This window comes from Aquila chrysaetos, chromosome 7 (assembly GCF_900496995.4).
Source record: "Aquila chrysaetos chrysaetos chromosome 7, bAquChr1.4, whole genome shotgun sequence".
Taxonomy (NCBI): Eukaryota; Metazoa; Chordata; class Aves; order Accipitriformes; family Accipitridae; genus Aquila; species Aquila chrysaetos.
In genome coordinates, this window is record NC_044010.1 from 3,770,043 (window position 1) to 3,793,007 (window position 22,965).

The 22,965-nt window shown below is 38.7% G+C and overlaps 1 protein-coding gene across 3 annotated transcripts in view; it reads right to left on the reverse strand.

Moving 5' to 3' along the window:
- The window catches only part of SLC22A15 (solute carrier family 22 member 15), a 45,523-nt gene that overhangs the window by 16,707 nt on the left and 5,851 nt on the right, over positions 1-22,965 (reverse strand). For all 3 annotated transcript variants that reach the window (XM_030020343.2, XM_030020342.2, XM_030020344.1), the window contains 8 exons: positions 13,892-14,104; positions 10,654-10,786; positions 8,563-8,727; positions 7,423-7,552; positions 4,821-5,036; positions 3,345-3,485; positions 2,487-2,572; positions 270-390 (listed from right to left, as the gene is read on the reverse strand). In XM_030020343.2, coding sequence (XP_029876203.1) covers positions 270-390; positions 2,487-2,572; positions 3,345-3,485; positions 4,821-5,036; positions 7,423-7,552; positions 8,563-8,727; positions 10,654-10,786; positions 13,892-14,104 — 1,205 coding nt within the window. The remainder of the gene's footprint in view (positions 1-269; positions 391-2,486; positions 2,573-3,344; positions 3,486-4,820; positions 5,037-7,422; positions 7,553-8,562; positions 8,728-10,653; positions 10,787-13,891; positions 14,105-22,965) is intronic.

The window sequence follows — 22,965 nt, forward strand, 5'->3', positions numbered from 1 at the left end:
GGGGCTGTGGGCATACCAAGCAACCAAAGGACTATTTTGCTGTTATATAAAGAATATGGTTAGTCTGAAGAGAACACTGCAAATTTGAGGGAGGAGGAAGTGAGAAGAGGATAAAGGAAGAAATTTTGCATATAGAACTACAGATAATCATTATACATAACTGAAAATCTCAAATGAAAATGTACAGTTAATAGAAAAAAATAGAGAAGTAAAATGTGATCAGGTAAGAGAACCAGAAAAACGAAGACCTTAAAATTAACTTGTGTTACCTGATCACTGTGGGATAAAGTTCTGATGTGTAGATGTAGACAATGTTAAATGCAGCACTGATTGTCAGTTTCCCCAGCAAAGACAGAGAGCGACTATTCACCACTGCAAACACTCCAGTATCTGATAGAGAAAATGTGACCCTTGTAAGACTTTCGAGCACTCAAATACATCTCTAATCACTTAAATCACACAACAGTATGGAGTAAAAAGGAATCTACTGAAGAATCTGCTATGGCAGCCAAGCGTTCTTCTATTAAAGGACAGTATCTGTCAGAGGTGATCTGTACCTTCAGGAGAACTCAAAACTCAAGAGAATCCAAGGAACTTTCTTTTAGGCAGCAATAGCAGAAATCGTCCAACATAATTTATATTCTATGTCTACAGATTTATTACCTTTATCTGTACAATCAAATTCGTACAAAGAGGAAAACTCTCCATCTAACACACCGTGAAAAAAATAACTGAAAAAAATGGATTTCAAATTCACGGCAGACTTGCTAACTAGCCCAAAATTGTTTCCATTCTATTAAATATAATCTAATAGAAAAAGACTGGGTTAAATGACTGAACAGTCCCAGAGACTACAGAATGGAACTATTGCTCAATACCAGAAAAAAGAGAAACTGAGCTTTCCTTTCCTTGTCCTTGGTGTTCCAGTAAGTGACATCTTTAAAGCACTGAAATCCTACATTAAGGCTCTACCAGAATATCAAATTTTAGAAACATAAGATAAAAATCCTATAAACATAGTAAAAGCTGAAACTAAAACTCAACATTTTCTGAATCTACCACTAATAAAATACTGAACTTAAACTACTTCTAAGAAAAGAATAATGGATACATTTTTCAAAAGTGAGCAAGGTTGTTTTACTAAAAAGAGCCCTATTCAGTGTGAATTCCATAGTATGATAACATGCTTCTAACATTATTACTTTAGAAGAAAAACAAAAGACAAGAAGATGCTGTAAAGAACCATACCAAATATCCCACCCAGCTAAGTTTTGTCTGAACAGCCAGTGCTTATTCACTTATACCAGGCACATCAGAACATGCATTAAATGCCTACCAAGGAAGGCTACAGCATAAGCCATTACTGCTTTGAACAAGTCATGCTCAGTAGAGACAGGTGCTTGCTTCTGGCCAGTTAGTCATTTTGCTTCCTAGGGCACTTAGCTCCTGGCTGACTTTGGCAGTTCAGCACAGCTGATTTCCTGGGGTCTCACAGTTCTAGACTCTGAAAATCTTTTTCTTTTCACATTGTACTTTGACTGATATGCAAAAACTACTTGATGACTGGTACCAGCCTAACCAGAATATCTCTCAGTGTCCAGGGTCTAGCATCTGGAATATTTCTGGAAACTTGAGTTGCAGCCCTTCAAAGAAAGTTTCACATATTAGACCCATTGCCATCTAGAACAGTTTATGCACTCTGTCATCATAAATATTTAATATTTTTGAATCATGCTTCAAACATTTAAAGCATTTTCTCTCCTTATGACACGTGTTATACACACACAAATCTTAACAAGCTGAGATGAATTTATGTAGCTAGTTTTAAAAGGAAAAATTGCTCACTTTGCAATTTTGTTTCTATTGTTTTGAAAAACATTGAAAAATGAAGAAGTGAATGTTAGTGTCCCTTTACAAAAAAGACATTTTGTTTCACATTTCTTAAAGACCCCTTGCTTCAGAAGACTTTCAGACTGCTCTCTGAACTAAAAGTTATGTGGCCACATTACTAATACCACAATCACACCAGTCTTGAACATTACAGAACAGTGAGGAAAAGATGGAAACTTGCCCCAATATTCAATTCTTAGGATCTTTTGACATTGGTCTTTCACTTGGAGAGATACATACAAGTTGCATGGGTACTACTTACACTGACATATCATTTGGCTAATGAGATACCCCAAGAAACATGATTCTTTGGGATTAAGTCAGAAACACTGGAAAGGAGTGATTGATATGATCAGAAGTAAAGGGCAGAATCCAAAGACAAAAGTTGAAATCCAAACCTTTCTAACAAGATTTCCTTACAATTTTAGGAAGGCTGCTGCTTATCCTTTTTGCAAGTTAGCTTCTCTGGCTTCAAAAATTGAGACTCACACGTGGTATGAGCATAATCTACTGGCAACCATCAAATTCTTAGGCTGTAGGGTACTGTATTTACCAATTTTTAATCACATACTCCAGAAGCAAAAGGAAATATTTACCTTTCTTTTTAGGAAGAAACATGACAATAAGACAAGCCAATCCTCCCAGGAACAGAAACGCACTCAATGTTCGCTTCCGACCAAACCTGATGTGCAAGGATAACAAAGCTTTATTCTGCATTAGATCTGTAGTTTGCAGAGCAATGAGTCCTCTAAATTCACGTTGTCTCTTTATTTCCAGTTGGAAATTCTGAAAGTCATCTCCCACAAACACTTCCTCTCACACTGTTTTTAAACAAGTTTCTATTGCACTCTTAAAATGAGCACCAAGAAGCCTTTATGCAGTGGCTGACAATTTCTAGGATTTTGATTTGCTTCCCGCTGTGTGTGCACATTTGTAAAGCTCCTCAGGAGACACGTAGAGAAGAGATTGGGAGGTGAATTCTACAAAAAGTGAAAGACATTGTCCAGAGTAATGGCTCAGGAAAAGGCTAAATATCTGAATCAACAGCTCTGCTCACACACTAGTGCACACAGCAACTATTACATGAAACCACGCGACAGCTTCAGCTGAGTTTAGTTGCAATAGCTTTGACATAACAGTGAGAATGGGGATTACAAGACAGAGGTGGGAAGAACGCCATCTTGTGTTAGCATGGAGTCAGCACAGCTAGGTTCTACTGATCCAGATCAGCCTCATCTCAGAGCCAAATTTAAATGGCTCATTAATGAAGTGAGCTACTGAGAACAAGTTACACTGTTACTTGAAATAAAGATATATCAATGGCACTTTCAAATTGAAGCAGGAAGCCCCACACGACAGATACAAGCTAGGAGATGCAATATACAGGAAACTTATCTTTGAGAAAAATTGTCACAAAACAAAACCCTGAATGGGTAAATAAATTTCATACTTACCATTTTTGGTTAATCAAGTAAATACATATTGGGTATGCTGGGATTTCTATCAGCCCTGAAAGGGCTAAATTGGCATAAATACTTCCACCCAAGTCACCCACATTAAGAGTAAGACCATAGTAAACCAAACTGCACACAAACCTGCAAAAGACAGAAAAAGAATAAAGTCAGAGATGCTGCTTTGCCTGCCAAATCACAGCACTGGTCTGGCACAATACACTATAAGCTATATTTAGTGTTTCAGAAGATAGGTCGAAAATGTTTCTCTACAAGTGCATGATGCTTTCTAGGTAAAGAAACCATTTTGTCTCTCCACAGACCCAATTCCAGACTTACAACTCAGTTAAACTTAAGAATACACTTCAGAAGAATGTGCATAAACCAGAATACAGTTAAAATATGATCATGATTATATTATTTGACTTGAGGAATGATGTCTTTGTCCTTTCTGTTTTTATCAGGTTTCACTTTCATCCATACTTTACCAATTGTGTGCAAACCCTTTCTCAAACAGTTCAGATGACACTTCCACCTTCTTTTAATTTCTACACCCTGGTCCAGTTTTATTCACTCTCCAATTCTGATTTTTTACTTTTCTTTTGTAACCCTGACTGGCTGTTGTCTTTACAGAGAGGAAAGGAACAGGTCACTAATTAATTCTGCAGGAAATCAGCAACTGTCATTTAAGGAACAGAAAAATCAACTATTCTGCAATAAGCATTTGGAAAAGCAACAGGAAAACAGCTCTATGTTGTCTGCTGACAAAATAATGCCATTTGTTTTTTTCTTAATCAATACATCTTCCCCAAATATATGCATTATAAAAGCAACTGTATGAACAGTAACTCCAGAGGACTTACATACTACATCATATATAAGGTTTAATTCAAAGTAGCAGCAAAAGACTCAGGGCTAGCAGAACTATCTGAAACAAAACAGGCACTTTTGGCATTAAATTTCTGCTAGTGACTAGAGGTAGCATCATGGGTTCCTGCTCCTTACTACAGCAACTGCTAGCACTGGCAGCACCTTCTCTTAAGAAAATAAACACACTCATTAGACAAGGTAGACCACCCACCTGCTAATGGGCTCCTTACACAGAAAACAAAGAATAATCCATGTGACTGAAAGTACTGACACAGCACTGGGCCAAAGAGGAGGACAGCACGACTAATCTCAGCAGCCTTTGAGGGTCAGAAAGGAAGAAGTAGTTCTGAACTATTTTGAGACTCAAAAAGCACGACAAATGCAAAGATAACACACCTCAGAACTAGACTGTAAAAATGGCTTCATGTCAGAAATGCATTAAGGAAATATTATAATACAAGGATCCTTTTTAGGTACAGTGTCCCTAATAATACAGGCTGAGACAAAGTACTATCTGCAGGATAAGCCAATTCTCAGCAACATATTCTCTCAGACTTAAAAAGATGCAACAGTAGTAGCACAGCTGGGCCTACAAAGTATTTCAAGTACCAGGTAAACATCATGATCAAGGTGCGTCCCAAGAGAATCTTATATCGGAACAGATCCAAGAAGCTGCCTGCCTCTCTGGAGCTCCTCTCTGCTGGGAGTTTTAACGAAAAAGTGCACTTCTGCTTGCGGTTCCTCTTCGCAATGAGGTAGAGGGCATCTTCTGCTTCATTCAGCCGGCCTTGTGAATAGAGCCAGCGGGGAGACTCTGGAATGAATCTGAAAACACACATACATACACAGGCAGCTTTAGGGCTTTTCTCTTCTATGAGGTTGGACTTGTCTATGGAAATAAGGCTGAAATACACTTCAGTATAACAAAATTTCTCAAATAACCCTTCAGGTATAAAATTCACTTACTGAAACAGAGGCAAAGCATTTTGAAAGGAAAGGGAACGTAAGCCACATGTAATTTAGATACCAAGAAATTACACTGAGTATATACATATATACACACACATACATACACAATACTACAAGTTGCAGTATCATTAGGACCCTGTCTTCAGAGAATTCAGAATTAAGGATGCACCACATTACTACAGGTAACACAGGATGTTTTTGTAACACCAACTAGTTGTCTTCCACTCCTCATTTTCCAACTTTTTCCCCAAATTCTCTCCCGCAGACAGGAAGACAGAGGCTGTGCAAAGGTCATGCTCTTGCTCCCCATGTGTACTGTTCATTTGATAGGCCTATAACTCCAACACAGCGTAAAAAACAAATCTTCTATTACTTTCAGATTCCCAGAACTAATTTAAACTTTAGTCTTTTGCCAGAAGCTTTTTAAGATTTTTGCCTCTGACCAGAAGTGACATTTTTCCTTTAAATTTAAAGGAAGTGATTCTGTGCTTTTATAAAAAAAAGAGCTTAGAAAGGAACATGTTTTCCTCCCCATGATAAAAAAAAATCTGGTAGTATTTTCTGCATAGAGTAATTTTTAAGCAATGTGGGAAGGAGGCAGTGTGAAATGTGAAATAAAAAAAAATATCTTTTCTTACAGTAAGATAGGCCTCTGAGCACAGCTCTGAAGTCCCAAGCACAAAGCACTTCAAAAAAATTGTACATATCAATCTGAAAGTTAAAATTTTTCTCCAAAGGCCCCAAACACCATTAAGTTTTCAAATATCAGAAGTGTCATCTCTGCCTTTCACCTCATGAACAGCCTCTAAGACCTTTCCCTGAGTACTGATGCTTCCTTCAAAAGGATGTGTTGACTCTTTAGCAAAGAACTTTTTGAATAAAGTTAGTTACTGAAGTTAAATGGATGTTAGAAGGAAAAAAAAGCCTTAAGATTAAACAGCAGCTAAAGTTATTTTCTTCTTTCAAGTTACTGAGATTTTGCTGTCAGGAATTATGCAAGAAGAGCACACTGCATCTTATAGCCTTCAGTGCTGAAATCCACAAACACAAAACCCCTACTATCTTAATGTCCTGGTTTCAGCTGGGATAGAGTTAATTGTCTTCCTAGTAGCTGGTACAGTGCTATGTTTTTGAGCTAGGTATGAGAAGAATGGTGATAACACTGATGTTTTCAGTTGTTGCTAAGTAATGTTTAATCTAAAAATTAAGGATTTTTCAGCTTCTGATGCCCAGCCAGCAAGAAGGCTGGAGGGGCACAAGAAGTTGGGAGGGGACAGGGCCAGGGCAGCTGACCCAAAGTGGCCAAAGGGGTGTTCCATACCATGTGATGTCATGCCCAGTATATAAACTGGGGGGAGTGGGGGCAGGGGGGATTGCCACTCAGGGACTAACTGAGCATCAATCGGCAGGTGGTGAGCAATTGCACTGTGCGTCATTTGTATATTCCAATCCTTTTATTATTACTGTTGTAATTTTATTAGCGTTATCATTATCATTATTAGTTTCTTCTTTTCTGTTCTATTAAACCATTCTTATCTCAACCCACGAGTTTTATTTCTTTTCCCCACTTTTTCTCCCATCCCACTGGGAGGGGGGGAAGTGAGTGTGCGGCTGCATGGTGCTTAGTTGCTGGCTGGGGTTAAACCACGACACTTGAGAAGCCTTCTTCCTATTCTTTCCTAATCACATTTGAAAAATAAAAGGAGGCTGCCCATTTTTTCTTTTGCATGTCACCTTTAAGACTTATGTGCAAGCAATTTTGATGCTGTTCCTTCTGTGTAAGCACAATTGTAAGAGAAACATCATGTTATCACATAACCACAAAAACATTTTTGTATCTTTCAACATGTATATATAGTGCCTTGTAGCATACCAGACAACAGTTTAGATCATCTACATATACCAGTTAAAGAACAGGATGGGCTTCTACACCACTCTAGAGACTGTTCCCATCTACAGTAATAATGCATATACAATACAATGTACACTTACATTTTCAAACACTGCAGCACTGCTATTTAAAGAAAGCACAGAGCATGGGGTGGTAGAGGTTGAGAGAAATACCTTAATTACACCATTTCATGCCATCCTAGAAAGGCACCTTGACTTAGTTGTTTGGTTTGCTCATTGGGTTTTGTTTGTTTGTTTGTTTTGGGGTTTTTTTTGTTTGTTTGTTTGGTTTTTTTCCTTTTCTTATTTTTGACATCTTTCTTGATGAAACTCAGTTTGAAAAATAACTTACAGAGAGAGAAGAAAGACGATTGTTCCTTCCAGGTTAACCACAACAGCCAGAGTTCTCCAGGAACGAATGAAGTACCCTAATAAAGCATACTGGGCAATTCCCACAGCAAAGAACAAGCCACCAATAGATCCTAACATACAATTAAAAACAAAACAAAACATTATGACACCTTTAAGGGACATTAAATCTCAACACATGGGATCCAACAGAAACTAACGCTTCATTAAGAAAAATTCACTGAGTGATACAGACAAAACCACAGCTATTCAACAAAAGAATATTCTGTCATTTACCCATGCAGGACAGAAGTATTACATCTAATTGCAAAGATCAATACAAGTCCAAAGCCCCATAAACAATTAAGTCTTGTAATTCCAAATATAAATGTTTTAGCTTTCTATGTGTAAAAATAAATACTACAAACCATTGAAAAACTGGTATTTTTAGGAATGTATAGTATTCATTTGTAGTTCATGATTTGCAAGATACCCTGTTTTAAAACAGTCTCAGCATAGCCCTTCTTTGGCACTTGTCACAGACTGGGTAAGTCAGGCCCCAGAGCTATAACAGTACAATTTATAGGCACATCTGAAGGACAGCTTCAACACTAGCAACCAAGACAGTTAAGGGTGTCTGGATCTTTTGTTCTAAATTCTAAGGTTGATTACCACATGGGACAATTTATTATTTTTTTTTTAAAAACATATAAACAACAGTTGTCTCACTTTCCCATTACATAAAAACACTTTTGATTTCTTTTGAAGAACTGCCAGGAATGAAAGAATTTATATTTAGCATACAAACACTAAGCTCTGTTTATCAGAGTCCAAAATTCCAATGGATAGAGCTCAGCAATCATGAACCTTGGATTTGTATTTAGCTGTGTAACATTCACAGGGGATGTTTCAACAGGACCTTTGTCAACTTGAGTGATGCAGAAAACTGAATGGCCCCAAGCCATCCACTGTGCTTGTCTAAGGTTCGTATTAAACAAAGCCGGGCTCAAAGACTGTGGTCACACAGATGCTCAAGCAGTTATATTCACAACTGCTATGGTGTTAGCTGTGGGGTGTCTCAAGCAGTAAGAGAGACTGAAATTTATAAATTCTGACAATAAAGACACTGGCACTCAAACTTTACCTGCTAATGCCCAGTAGGCAGTACCCACACACTCATTCAGTAGAACAAAGGCCACCAGTGACATCCCACCATTCATCATCCCTACCAAGAAGCGAGAGATGGCAAAGAATTCATACGAGGGCGAGAATCCATTTGCAATGGCAAACAAGATGTCAAGAGCAAAACCTGGAAAACAAGGCAAAAGGTTTCATTTCAGAAGAGTACTTCAGTTAAAACAGAAGCATTTATCAGTATCTTTACTTGATGTTCAGTGGCATCTGTCCCAAGCAATCACAGTCAACAACTACAACACAGGTTTGAGCAGAAATTCAAGTACTTAGTCAGTATCATAAAAGGGGGGACACAAAAGGAGTGGTTTCTGATACATAATTTGCAGTACCAAACCTTCAAATTCAGTTCATGGCAGACAATTTTTTCATATACTCAGAATTACTGTCTGGCTCCAGTTAAGATGGCTTGATATTTATCCCCATACAGAAGTCACAGATTAAATATATGACCAAATAGAATCATAGAATCATTTAGGTTGGAAAAGACCTTTAAGATAGAGTCCAACTGTCAACCATGCCCACTAAACCATGTCCCTAAGCACCACATCTCCACATCTTTTAAATACCTCCAGGGATGGTGACTCAACCACTTCCCTGGGCAGCCTGTTCTAATGCCTGACAACCCTTTCAGTAAAGAAATTTTTTCTAATATCCAATCTAAACCTCCCCTGGCACAACTTGAGACCATTTCCTCTTGTCCTATCACTAGTTACTTGATAGAAAAGACCAGCACCCACCTCACAACAACCTCCTTTCAGGTAGTTGTAGAGAGCAATAAGGTCTCCCCTCAGCCTCCTTTTCTCCAGGCTAAACCACCCCAGTTCCCTCAGCAGCTCCTCATAAGACTTGAGCTCCAGGCCCCTCACCAGCTTCATTGCCCTTCTCTGGACATGCTCCAGCACCTCAACATCTTCCCTGTAGCGAGAGGCCCAAAACTGAACACAATATTCGAGGTGCAGCCTCACCAGTGCCGAGTACGGGAGAACAATCACCTCCCTGCTCCTGCTGGCCACACTATTTCTGACACAGGCCAGGAGGCCGTTGGCCTTCTTGGCCACCTGGGCACACTGCTGGCTCATATTCAGCTGGCTGTTGACCAACACCCCCAGGTCTTTTTCTGCCGGGCAGCTTTCCAGCCACTCTTCCCCAAGCCTGTAGCGCTGCGTGGGGTTGCTGTGACCCACGTACAGGACCTGGCACTTGGCCTTGTTGAACCTCATACAATTGGCCTCAGCCCATCGATCCAACCTGTCCAGATCCCTCTGTAGAGCCTTCCTACCCTCCAGCAGATCAACACTCCCTCCAAACTTGGTGTCATCTCAAGCTTACTGAGGGTGCACTCAATCCCCTCGTCCAGATCATTGATAATGATATTGAACGGAACTGGGTATCTCCCCTCATTCTTAGAAAATAGTCTATACAAACTAGAGAAGAGAAACATTACCAGGGACAGTACATGGGGAGTTTGCACTGCATAGCAGGCCCACCTTTATCTGCTTTGAATGAGGCTGTTCCTTTAAAAAAATAATCCATTTTTTAATTCTACATGCTCATCCATTGACACACAACTTTATAAATACATACACAAAATTTGAAGTTCCAAATGTTGTCTGATCTGGGGACAGTAAAAAAAGCTTATGAGCTTTAAAACACGATGAGGATCACAAATACATAAAAATTAAGTCATGCTGACAGGTGATAATATGTGCAACATACTCCTAGCAGGTTACTAGGAATATTAATTGCAACACATGGAGATCCCAAGAGCATGACATGCATGAGTGTAAGTCCTTATGGTATGATTCCTAAGTCCAGAACACCTCCCAGATATTCAGATGGTGATTGAATAGTCAAATATTAATTTCTTGTCCCTACTTCTATTCCTGAAGTATACTGGAAGGACAAAAAAAATTTAAAAAAAAATCACAGCACATGATTCACTGCTGCATATCAAGCTCTCAGCAGAAACTGGGCTCTTGCCACAGATCTTCAGAGACACAACACCTCCACTTCATTCATTTTGTTAGGTGGCAGTGGTTACCTGTGAGATAGACTTTCTTCCTCCCAAAGCGATCTGAGAGCTGGCCAAAGGAGATTGCTCCCACAAACACACCACTGAAGTAGAAAGAACTGGCAGCACTGACTTTGTATGATGTGTTGCCAATTAAAAACCACTGGATGGAGGAAAAAAAAAGAAAAGGCTAATTAACCAGAATCCAAACAGTTCAGCAATTCACCAACAGCTAATAGTTGGAGGAGAATGACACATACTTTAAGGAAAATCAAACTTTGCATAAATCTCCTAAGCATCACATTCAGTCAGGCATCAGATAGTCACCAAAACACAACTGCTGTCTCTGACTCACCGGGTGGTACTAACCAATTACACAGTTCCCCCAAATCACATGCAGTCTTTGATTCTGAAACCAAGGACAGATCCCTCAGAATACTGTAATTTTTGCAGCCTTCTGCCACTCTCCCTTTTATTGCCTTTTCTCACATAAATCTACTAGCATAAAAACACTCAGTCCTACCTCCTGACCTATGTTGCCACAGTGTGTAGGCACACTACGCAAAAATAAAAATTGTGGTTGATGTCCAAAGATAACCCTGCATATGTTCCTCCTTATGAACTGTCTTGTCACTGAGAAACACTTTGGTAGCATTAGACAGGTTTTCTGGTATTGCAAATACTCATATTTTTCACAGTGTAATTTGTGTCATTTCCAGTTCTTCTCAATTCCGAATACAAACCTGATCTTCATATGTTTGCTTCTTACAGAATTAATGTTTCAGGTTGAACCTGACAGGAAATTCTTTCCCCCACAAAACTGTAGAATGAAAATATGCCACGTTCTCACTGTTCAAAAGTTATTTCCTTTTCTATTTTAAAAACTCCACATCTTCTGTTCTTTAATTTTCTACTCCTCTTGCACCCTGAGATAATGTTTCCTTTTAGTGATACCCAACTTTTCTTCCTGTGCTGGTAAGCTGGTGATTATGTCATTATCCCTGCAATAACACTCTAATCTTCTCCTCATAATCTTCTCTTCCTCTACCAAAATCCCATTAGATATCCTTTCTAGCAAAGCTTATATTATTTCAAAGCTCAGTTATAAACTACCTCACCATGAGAACAGAGCCATGCAATTAAACCTCACCAAGATTAGGGAGCTAACAAAACAAAATCATTCAGAAGCTCCAAGAACATAACTTGCTTACTCTCAGTATATGCTTCATTTTGAATTGTCACTTTAATGGTGAGGTGTTTACTGATACGGTAGGTAATGTGCCCATAAAGCGACAAGACTAACAAAATTCAATTCTAAAACTAACCATGTGACAACAAATCAGTTTTTGAAGCTTCTCTAGATTTTAAAAACAATTCCCAGAAAAATACATTTGTATAATAACAGCATATGAGATTAATTTTATCTTGAAATAACATGGTCAGTTTGTTTTATACAAGCTACAAGAATCATGCCCTAACTTTTGGTATAAACATTAAAAAAAACTGCCAACACTGAAACTCAGTGACATTAGATGCTTTCTGAATCATTCAGGGATTAAGGGATAATTTGGTTGCGAAGCAAAATTTGCTCTGGAAATTAATCTCAACAGCTAAGAAGGCCTCTAAAGGGCTTCCACATAAAGCATGTTACATGTATATGCTTGATATTCATAAATCAAGCTTTTTACATTAGAATATTTTTCAGTGTAAATTTGCAATGGTCATATTATTAGTAAGTGATGCCACAAGTTAAGCATTACTCCTCCTCAAATGTAGAAAAAGCTTCTTTACACATCAGTAATGAAATTAGATAGTGATGAGATACACCCCAATAAGTGTGATCTCACTAACATCTTTATATTTAGCACATAACTCAACTTCCAAATATACCACACATTCAGCTAAAATTTTGAAAAAAACTATTTTAACAGTGGGAAATGGGAGAGGCAACAAGACTTTTATACACATGGGCCTTTACTGAGAAGTATGTTAAAGAACTACAAAGCAGAATCTACACAAGTTGCCTTGGGATTTTTTTTTTTTTTTTTTTCAGTTTTGTACTTTTCAAGTAAACTTTGTTCTTTACCTGCATTTCATATTCATTCAACTAAAATGCCTAAGAATCTTTATAAAATTCATGTCCTAAAACATTGCTAGGCTCCACACACATCTGACTTGTCAAGTTTAAGAGAATAAAAGAATCTTGGAAAAATTAAAAAGCAAAAAAGAAAAACGCAGAGGAAGTTTGAAAACCTTACTGAGCTTTAAATAATGCTAAAAAAAAATCCACCATCCATTAGGATATTAATTTAAATAGTGGCAGAAGTACTCATATCCTCTTTATTACCAGAATAAGAAGCAATGCCTGTTGTACACAACTGTTTGGTACTATTCCAAAGCTGGCAGATTTTATTAATATGCTTATAACCAATAAAGTGCTTTACAGGGCTAATTCAGATAGCATTAATGCCTCCAGACAATAGCCATGAATTATCAAGTGGTACTACACTTCACTCAACTGTACAGCTCTAAATTCAGGTCTCGTAACAGATGCACTCAGATAGGGCTCTTGCACAGAACAATTTGACATTAACAGATTCTGAAAGCCCCAGGAAGGGCAGGTGTTGCACAGTGCAGAGTCTGGAATCATTTCTGTAGGGACTGTGGCTAGACCACGAAAGAAGACACTTACAGAACACAGAGGCCACACCAATAAAGCTAAAAGTTGTTTTGGGATAGAACGGGGAGAGTTGCTTTGTCCACCTGACTCCCTACTGCCCATGTCTTCCCTCATACCTGGAGCTGCAAAGACTGCAGAAGCCAGTTCCTCTCCAGTTCCTCCACTGCTTGCTAACTGCATGATGGATGCAGTACATGCATTTGACCTTAGCAAGGGAATCACAAGAGGTGGCCAGAAAGAGCTCAGGGTCCATAAGGGATTTTGAGCACATTAGTACAACAAATAGCATGATTCCAGCTCAGTTGTGGAACCAGGCTACAGGATCCAATACATAACTTCCACATGAAGAAGGTTAGAAGTTTTGGAGCAGAACTTTGGTCAAGATTTGCATTAAAAAAAAGCTAGTTTTTCTTGCCAGTAAAGATATGAATAGATTACCTGTTCCCTACCTGGAGGCAGCACCTGTTTCATTTGCTAATCAAAACATGCATTGGTATGGAAGAAAGAAGCAGTACAACCAGGCCCCTCCAACCAACGCAATAAGATTTACTACTCAACACAAGGCAACGGAGCACATTTCAGACTTACCTCTGAGACTATTGATGTGAAGCTGCTGCTGAAGTGTATGTGCTTATGCACCTCACTGACATTGGCAGTCAGAAGCCATTCCCCAAAAGCTCTCTGCTCACTCACTGACTGGTTGCTATGGCTCCAATTAGCTGAGAGCTCTTGGAGATCCCAGTGGTAGGGAGGAGTTGCGCCCACCAATGCAATGAGGATGGCTTCAGTGGCCACATAGAGCTGGCATGAAAGACAAAAACCAAAGATGCTAAACTTACATCCAAGCAATGTTTCCTCTGCGGCTGAATCAAATCAGTATTAAAAAATACTCATATTTTATATTCACCTTCTACCACTACAAGATGCCACGTATAGCCCCCGTCTACCAAATATCACACACTAAAGAACCATAACTTCAACTTATCAAAAGTGCAAGAACCACGGTCTTGCTTATTTGAGAGAAAAAAAGATCCCCTCCCAACACCCTTCCCTCAGTCAGAGGCCCCCCAACTCTCACACATAGTAAGTACACCTCCTGGATGCATGAAAAGTTGTTAGTAATACTAAGGAGACAAAATAAAACTATAAATATATATATATCCATATATATCCATATATCCCCTCCTTCCACCTGTGTTGTTCATTCCTCTACTTGGATATTTGGAATAAATTTCCTCCTCACTGTCTCATATCTAATCTTTCCCAGTTTTACCAAAATCAATTCTTTCCTATTTTTTAATCTTCTGTGAACCTGTTTTGCTCTTAAAAAAAAAAAGAGATAAAGGCATACATGCGAACATACATATGCATTTTTTATATATCTACACATTTATACAGACACACAAGGTCTAAATACCACAATTAACAGCTGGCTTTGTTTAGGAAAGAATAAATACAACTGCTGGAAACCCAGACATTTCAAGCCTGGTCTAGAGCTGGGTCACTGCTGCTTGCTCAGAAGAACATTCACAGGCCACTGCTTTAACAGGCTACGTTACAACTCCATCTTAAAAACCCAGTGGTTTTAGACCTGTTTGAACATAGAATTGCCACGAGTTCAGCAACAGAAGACAGACAACATCTTCTGAGACAAAAGGAGTTGCTGGCAACAACAAAGACATACCCCCCCCCCCCTTCCAAATGACAATGCCTCTTGTCACAAGCCCTCACTGAAGAACAGTAACTCAGCACAGTAGCTCCTGACCAAAAAAAAAAAAAAAAAAAAAATTCTGTTGCTTCTCCTGGCTACTACTACCTCCATTAAAAAAAACCCTCAGCCATGCCACTCCGTTCCTCAAACCCCACTTCAGTTACCTCCTGAATACAGTCCCTGCTCTGCTCCCAGCACCTCCTCCGTATGTTCTTGGGAAAAATGTACCAGCAGGAAGTGTGTTCTCTCAGAAAGCTGCTACATAAATAATTCTCAAAACTGGGAAGACCATAGATAGGCACAAAAAAAAAAGTCTGAGGACCTCTGAATTCCGATGCAAGCAACACCACATAATCCTATTCCGTTCAACAGCTGAGCAGAGTTACACCCAGGTCTGAATGAGAATTACTACTAAATTAACAGAGACGCCCAAGTTATTACCTGAAAGCATGTCCTTTCCATCAGCAGCTTTTTGCATTCTACATGATAAACTGCTACTGTAGTGGCAGGAGGTAAATATTTCAAAAAATCATTCTCTTCCCATTTTTAAATATAGAATTATTGAATATCAAAAGGAATTTGGAAGAAAAACCACAATCTGTTAACTATGTTATTATTTAAACTAAATAACAACTTACTTTCACCATTGTCTATCTAGAAAAGACTTCATCTGCAAAAGAAGGCAATGACTAAGATTACATGGGGAAAGAGGTGTTACAAAGCTGAGTGGCCATGTTGCTAGGGATGTATGGATACGGTACTCTCAAGAACAGTTTGAAATTACTGAGACATGAGAATTACAGGTCATGATCTGTGGTGCATCCCTGTATTCCAACTCTCTCAGACAATCCATGTCAGGACTAAGTGATAACATCCTTGCTTTTGTCTTGTGACATAATAAACATATTTTTGAAGTAGTTCAGGAAATTAAATCCTCAAGGCATTTAGTTTAGAGAAAGAAAGCATAACACTTTTCATTTTTGCTGTGGGTGAAACCCACCCCAGCTACAGAAAACTAAATCAAAAAATAAGTGATTGCAGGCACACAAAGAAACACTACAGATATTTTTTCAATAAAAAAATCCAGCCTTAAGCATCCTAGTGGCTGCAGCAAGCAAGGATATAACAAAGACAGAAACACTTTCAATTGATCTGTTGAATCAGAAAAACGTATGAAGATGGAAACATGTTTTATGTTATCAAATAGTATTGTTCTATACTGAAGTTCACTGGAGTCACTGCTGCCACAAGGCTGTTTTTCCTAGTGATCATCTGCCTTGTACTTTCACTAACAGGTATGGTAAACCTTCTTCATTTCATTGAAAAATCAAAACAAAACCAACACCCACAAAACACCCCCCAAAATTTACACTTCTGAAGACCAGAAATGTTTTCTAGAAGTAGTCTTAAATAAGATGAAGTGCAAACTTAAAGAAATTCAGAATACAGTTTTTAACATTCAAATAAAAGGCAGGGGTTTCTGTTAATGAATCTGGAGATTCCCCCCCTAAGAATTCAAAATGCTTGCACTTAGCAATCATAGTTGTGTGGGCTGGTAATCAATATAAAATGCTATCAAATCAGAATAGAAATATTATATCAAACAACTTTATAAGGTATAAAATGGCTACATTATACACACCATGGCAAACAAAGCATTTCATTTTTCATTTGTTATACAACCCATATAGTGCAAGTCAAGTCAAATTTATGTCATTTAATGTATACCTTCTATTCATTAAAGATTTTTAATTGGCTCTGCATGGATGTTAACAGTTCCCCACCAAATTCGCTGCACTGATCTGTATTAATCAAGATGAACACCAAGCACAGGGGGAGGAAGGCAGCAGCTTATAGTCACTGAGGATGAAATGCTGAGAGTTTTGTTAGTTTGGTTTAAGTTTCTCATGTTTGTTTATATTCTCTGTAGGTTAAAATGTTATAGTTGTCTAGATTAGAAGTCCATGGTGTAAGGAGATTTATTAAAAGGCAACATGCTAATAACCTGTAAACTTTCACTGTCTCTGGTAAGTAGAAGGAGTTTTAGTTAGCCATTTATAGCTATTTCATTAACAGATTTTGAAATTAACTTAAAATTAACATTTTAAAATTAATATTAATAGAATACCTGGAATGTCTTGACCAGCTTTGTTGGAAGTAATTTATTATGAAAATAACACCAAGAAAAATGTAGAATCTCTAATAAGACTAGCAAGGGAGGGAGAGGAAGAACTTAAATAGTTACATTTATGTATAATGAAAATACACAAAAATAATTTAAGAAACTCTTTTAGACCTCATAATTTACCCATTATGAAGCACAAATCAAAAACAAAAGCAAGACTTAAATTCTACTAGGAAGTACTTTTTAATCAGCTTATTAGCAATTCACAACCAGCCTCGTCATTCTAGACAAGTATCATCTGAAGCATTCACTGCTGAACAAAATAATGAGTACGCCTCTAACTTCTGACCTTTCAAATACAGATACATTAAAACTGCACCTTGAGGAAAGACAGAAATTAAGGAAGAACCTGGCTCTGGTAGAAGCCTACAATTAAGAGATGGTAACATTTTAGGATTAGAGTCATTTTTTCCTGAACCCATAACAAGCAGCTGAAAAGCTGGAGGGCCACCTTATTTTTGAAACTCTGATGATCTCATCTGCTCCAAGTTATTTCAAAAGCGTGATTTGCCTTAAAATTCACATGATCCCCCCACCAAGTCTTGTGTAGGAAAGCCCTAAAACATCTTTCTGCTGGAAAATTTTTACCTGCTGCTAACAACACACTCTTCTAGCAATGTATCTTCCCCCTCTCAGTAGCGCAATGAGAGAACACCTTAGGACAGAAGGAAAGGCTATGTTGTAGTTACAAAGCGAAGAACCACCATGTGCAGAACACAATGTCATCTCTCAGACACTTAAACCCAGCCCCACTCTGATTGGAAATATTCCCCATGAAGAATGTAACCACTGTTGATTATTACCTGTGCAATGAGAAAGTCAACACATATTTTGAAAGAACTTAGGGTTTCTGTAGAGAAACTGAGAAACCTACCCAATTCAGAGGTTTTCAACCTTACAATGTAGGCCTCCAGAATCCACAGAAAAAGGTCCAAAGTCTGCCCAAGCCCATACACAGCTTTATCCTAGAATTCTTCAACATCAACATTGAAATCTAACACTGTACATCAAACTGCAACTCTCAGAGCCTCATTTCCTACAGGTTTGTGGAAAACGTCCCCCTAGCTTCCCCTTCTCTGTTCCAAACATCCAAACACACACATCAACTCTGTTTCATGCTCAGTATCACTTTGGCAGGCAATGGCATCAGTAGGGGTTTGGTGCTCCTTCTGCTCAGACCAGCCAGGCAGCACATGTGCAGATTAGTCAAGCAACTGCTGCCACCAAACAGCACATACACACACAGACAAGGCCTGCTTTACTTCCCATCAGCACAGGCAAACATCTGAGTCTCAAGAGCAAATAACTTCATTATACAAGTTTTCTGCAAAGGTAGTCCAAATAGCCAACTCCTGTGTACACACCTTTGCCTGACAGGGCCATGGGAACCCTGCACACACCTTGTACCTGTACTCCTGCCTACCTAATGATGACAAAACTGGTTATAGCATTGGTGATAGGACTGCAGGATACATACCTAGGCTCTCACCTCCTCAGCTCAAGTTGCTTTAATAATTATTTTGTAGTCTATCACAAGAAAATGAATCTACCCTTTTTCTGCCAACACGCAGAAGTGATCTTTTCCAGCAAAATTTAGGGAAGTAATTTCAGCTCTGCACTTTTGTCATTAGTGCCATTCTAGAGATCCAGTATTTCTAGGTAAATTAATACCATTTGAGATTTCTCAGTTATTGTCATTGAACCCAAGACTACTTGTCAGTCTGCTTATAACTGGAGAGCAAAACAGAAGGTGGAATGCAGAGGGTGACAAAGGAAAGTCAAAACAAAGTTCCACAAAGCGTTCTCCAAGAACAAAACAATATTCTTCACACAAGATTACATGAGTGAATTTAACTCTGAGTATGCATACTTCATTAAATTGTGTCAATAGCACAAGATTCTTCTACCTCTTCCACCACCCCATTCTCCCAAACACCAGAATACACAAATAAGAAAACTTAGCATCAAGAGATAGGTTGCTATTACTTCCTGCAAGCTGGATTTCTCTGCAGTGCTACAGATAGAGATAATGAGCTTGCTGTTAAGTCAGCTGTCAGTTTCGTATTGAAGCAAAATCTTGCAAGACGATTATCTACACGGTTTGCTCTAGGACAGATGAAACAATTTACAGGATTGAAAAGAGTTCAGGAGGATTCCTCTACTGCGGTATACCAGGCTCTTGAATAAATTAACACCTAGCATGCTACCTACCACAGAAACATTAAAAATGACCACAAGTACGTGGTTTGTTTTTTTTTTTCTTCAAAATAACTTAAGAGGTACAGGCAATGCACATGGTACTATAGAGATCTGGAATTTGCTAGAGACCTAGAATGTAGCCAGGTGCTACAATGCTTCTGGTATGTTACTAAGTACACCACCCAGAGAAAAAGACTCACAGACTTGCCCTACAAAGCATCAAGTTCAGTGGCAGAAATTAACAGAAGTTTTACTATATGTTTAAACAGGTAGCACAGCAGCTGACTGCATGCTGGTAGACTGAAAACGAGTCCAGAACCACTTCAGGCAGTATAGCCTAAAGCATTTGCATTTTTGTAGTATGCTGGACTATGTGCAACACTTAGAGGCAAACATACTTATCTAGCATGTACTCATATAAAAGGGCTGCGACAGGACTTGCCACTGCTATGACTGGATCACCCTGAGCAAGGGAAGTAAAGTCACCTTCACATCATAGGTTGACAGGCCTCTAAACATGAATAAGGAAGCTGGAAGTATTATTTTTCTACCTTTAAAAACAGAAGGCAGAAAGAAAGCTTAGGTGCCTTATTAAAATACCTACACGTAAACTTCCAGTTCCTCTCTGCCAAAAATGCTTACACACTGGTGAGTTAGAGCACCAAGCCAATAAACAAGAACCAAGAACCAAAATTAATGAAAAGCACTATAAATACTACCTGTGCTTGAACAGGAATATTCAAGAAAGTTAAATTACATTAGTGTGCAATCAAATGCCAAGACTCCTCAGTTGAACACCAGCTATACAGTTTCATCAGTAACACATCAGAAGTGCCACTCCATTCTTATGTAAAGGACTTACAGGAGAACAAAAAAGTCCCAGAAGCTCCTATTCCAGTCTATGAATATACTACAAATGAGCCCATGACTGAACTGTCTCAAGAGCCTTACAGGATAACATGAAGAAAAAGTCAGCAGCTGCTGGTAAAAAAAAACAAAACAAAACAAAAACAAAAACAAGGATTGTGGGCTGACAAATATCAGGCAGAGTTTAGTCCTGCTTCCACAAGCATGATTATTCTTTTGTCTGCATTTCATCTTTGTCCCTCTTTCTCTCTGTATCTTCCAGCCTGCTTTGGCTATCAACATATCTGAGTCACAGCCAGCATCATAAGAGATCAAAGTTCACACCTTAGCACACTGGCTTGGGACACTGCCAAAGAACATCGGGTAAGCATCTTTGGTCTCACAGAGGGAGTTCTGCTAAGACTATGAGAAGAGCTCATTCTAGGCTGTGCCTGGACTTCCTCACTACCAAATGACTAAAGCAGTTAACTTGGTAAAAAGATGCAATAAAAGCATACACTGATTACTTCAGAAGTTTCTGCTATTTAAGTATCCACACTAAAAGACACTGCTGACATTTGTATAAGCTGCTTTCATTCATTTATTCATTTTAAGGACTTGCCTGAGGATAAGCAATTGGATCTACTTGTGTTTTGTTGTTTGGTTGGTTTTGGGTTTTTTTAATTTAAAAAAAAAATCTTGGGTTTACTGCTATTTCAGAGCAACATCATGGTCCAGAACTGAAAGAACAGTTTTCCAATTTTGTGGTAGAACTTGCTAAATCAGCAACCAATCAACTTACAGCCTACAGGCCTCCGAAGTCCCCAAATTACTACTTAATGTTCTGGGAAAAATAATTAAGAAACACAATGCTGTCAGCAGTCTTAAATTTACTGTGCAAGGATTCCACATCTTCAGTGGGACACCTGTAGGAGGTCTGCAAATTGAAAGAGATTGAAGAGCTCTGGTCTTTCTCTATATATTTTTTAAGACACCAATAACTGAACAGCATACCACAAACAGAAAGCTGGAATAAGCTATACATACAATTCTCTTCAGCTTTCTTAACCTGAGGATCTCGAAAGCTTCATTGTGCCTTATAAGGCAAATAATCTTAACACCCTTTCCCCCCCAAGCCCACCAGGATTAGGAAAATGACCGGTGAACACAAACACAAATGTTTAACCAGGTTAAGTCCCAAACTGAGAGATCATATTGTAAACAGACAAGACCTAGAAAACAGATGCTATTGCTCCAGAGGGACTTCAGTCCCACCGGGCTGGTACCTGCAAAAAAGCAAACAGAGGTTTTACTTAACACAAACAATGCACATGAAGCACTACATTACCTATAAATAGAAGTACTTATATTAACTACGCCAGTTAAACAAAAAAAGCATTTGAGAGCACAAAACTTTATTTGGGTCAGAAATAAAGAGGAACAATCATGTGCAAGTTGGAAACAATTATTCTGAGTTCAATTACACATCTGCCAGTTCTATCACCTGAGAGAAAAGGAAATTAGAGTCTCTAAAATGGAGGACGCGTCAGTGAGAAGAGCCTTGATGATGTGGCTTGCTACTGGAAAAATACAGGTAATTTACTGCCTACAAAACACGGGAAGTTAGAGACCATGTGTACACATGGGCAGGGAAGAAGGAAAGGGAGATGATGTGTCATAATACAAATATTCTTAATCCATCCTGTCCAGTAGAATTACGCCTGTGAACTCCCAGGCTCATCTTCTGAAGGTGCTCAGAGGACAGACTGGCTAGATGGATTGTTTCAACAGTTTGCCAGGCTTAAAGCCATCTTGATTAATAGCAGAAGATGGGATTGCTTCAGCTTCCACTGAATCCAAATACCATCCCATTGCACAAAATATTCAATGTAACAAAAAAGTCATTGTTAATAATCTGAAAATATCTCCCCATATGTTTTACCCACATTCCATATAAAGATGCCAGTCACCACTGACACGGTGCCTCCCAGGCACCTTCCACTCCCAGTTGTTAAAAAGACATTGCAAAAGCAAGGCATTCAGCCACAGCTAAAGAGCCCCAGAGCACTGCACTCTACACAGCATGTAGCCTTCACTTTTTTAGAAGAAGTTTCATTTGTTTGGTTTGTTTTTTTTTTTTAAATAGGCAGAACAATCTGCTGCCTTCCCTCTGTTACTAGGCCTTCAGATTATCTACTTCTCTGTGCTTCTCCCAAAACTCATGCTTCTTGCCATGCCCATCAGCAATAATTCTGTTAAGGTCTTTACAACAGCACATTGAACAGGCATCTTCTAGGACTAAACTGCACAGAAACTGAAGTCAGCCTTGTAAGTTAAATTGCAAAAGCTGACTAGATGTGTTTATATGGATACACACAGAACGTGGTTTCAGTGTCAGAGCAAATGTAGCAATCATTAGAAGAGCAAGAAGACCTAGCAATTGTGAAAGACACTCAGAACCACCTAAATATGAACTCAACTACATGTATTTTGTAGTTCAGATGCAGCTAAAGAAGGGAAGGTCTCAAAGCTACAGCTCATGTTTCTTCTCCACCTCAAGTTTGCTCTGACCATACTTTTCCCCTGCATACAAGCATAAATTTAAAGCTTAGCTATATGGATGATGCACTGGTTTGGATTAAGACACAGCATAATTTTGAGAGAAGATGGAGATGTAGGCAGCTGATAAGGTATTCATGACCCCCTCCATTCAGGATTATT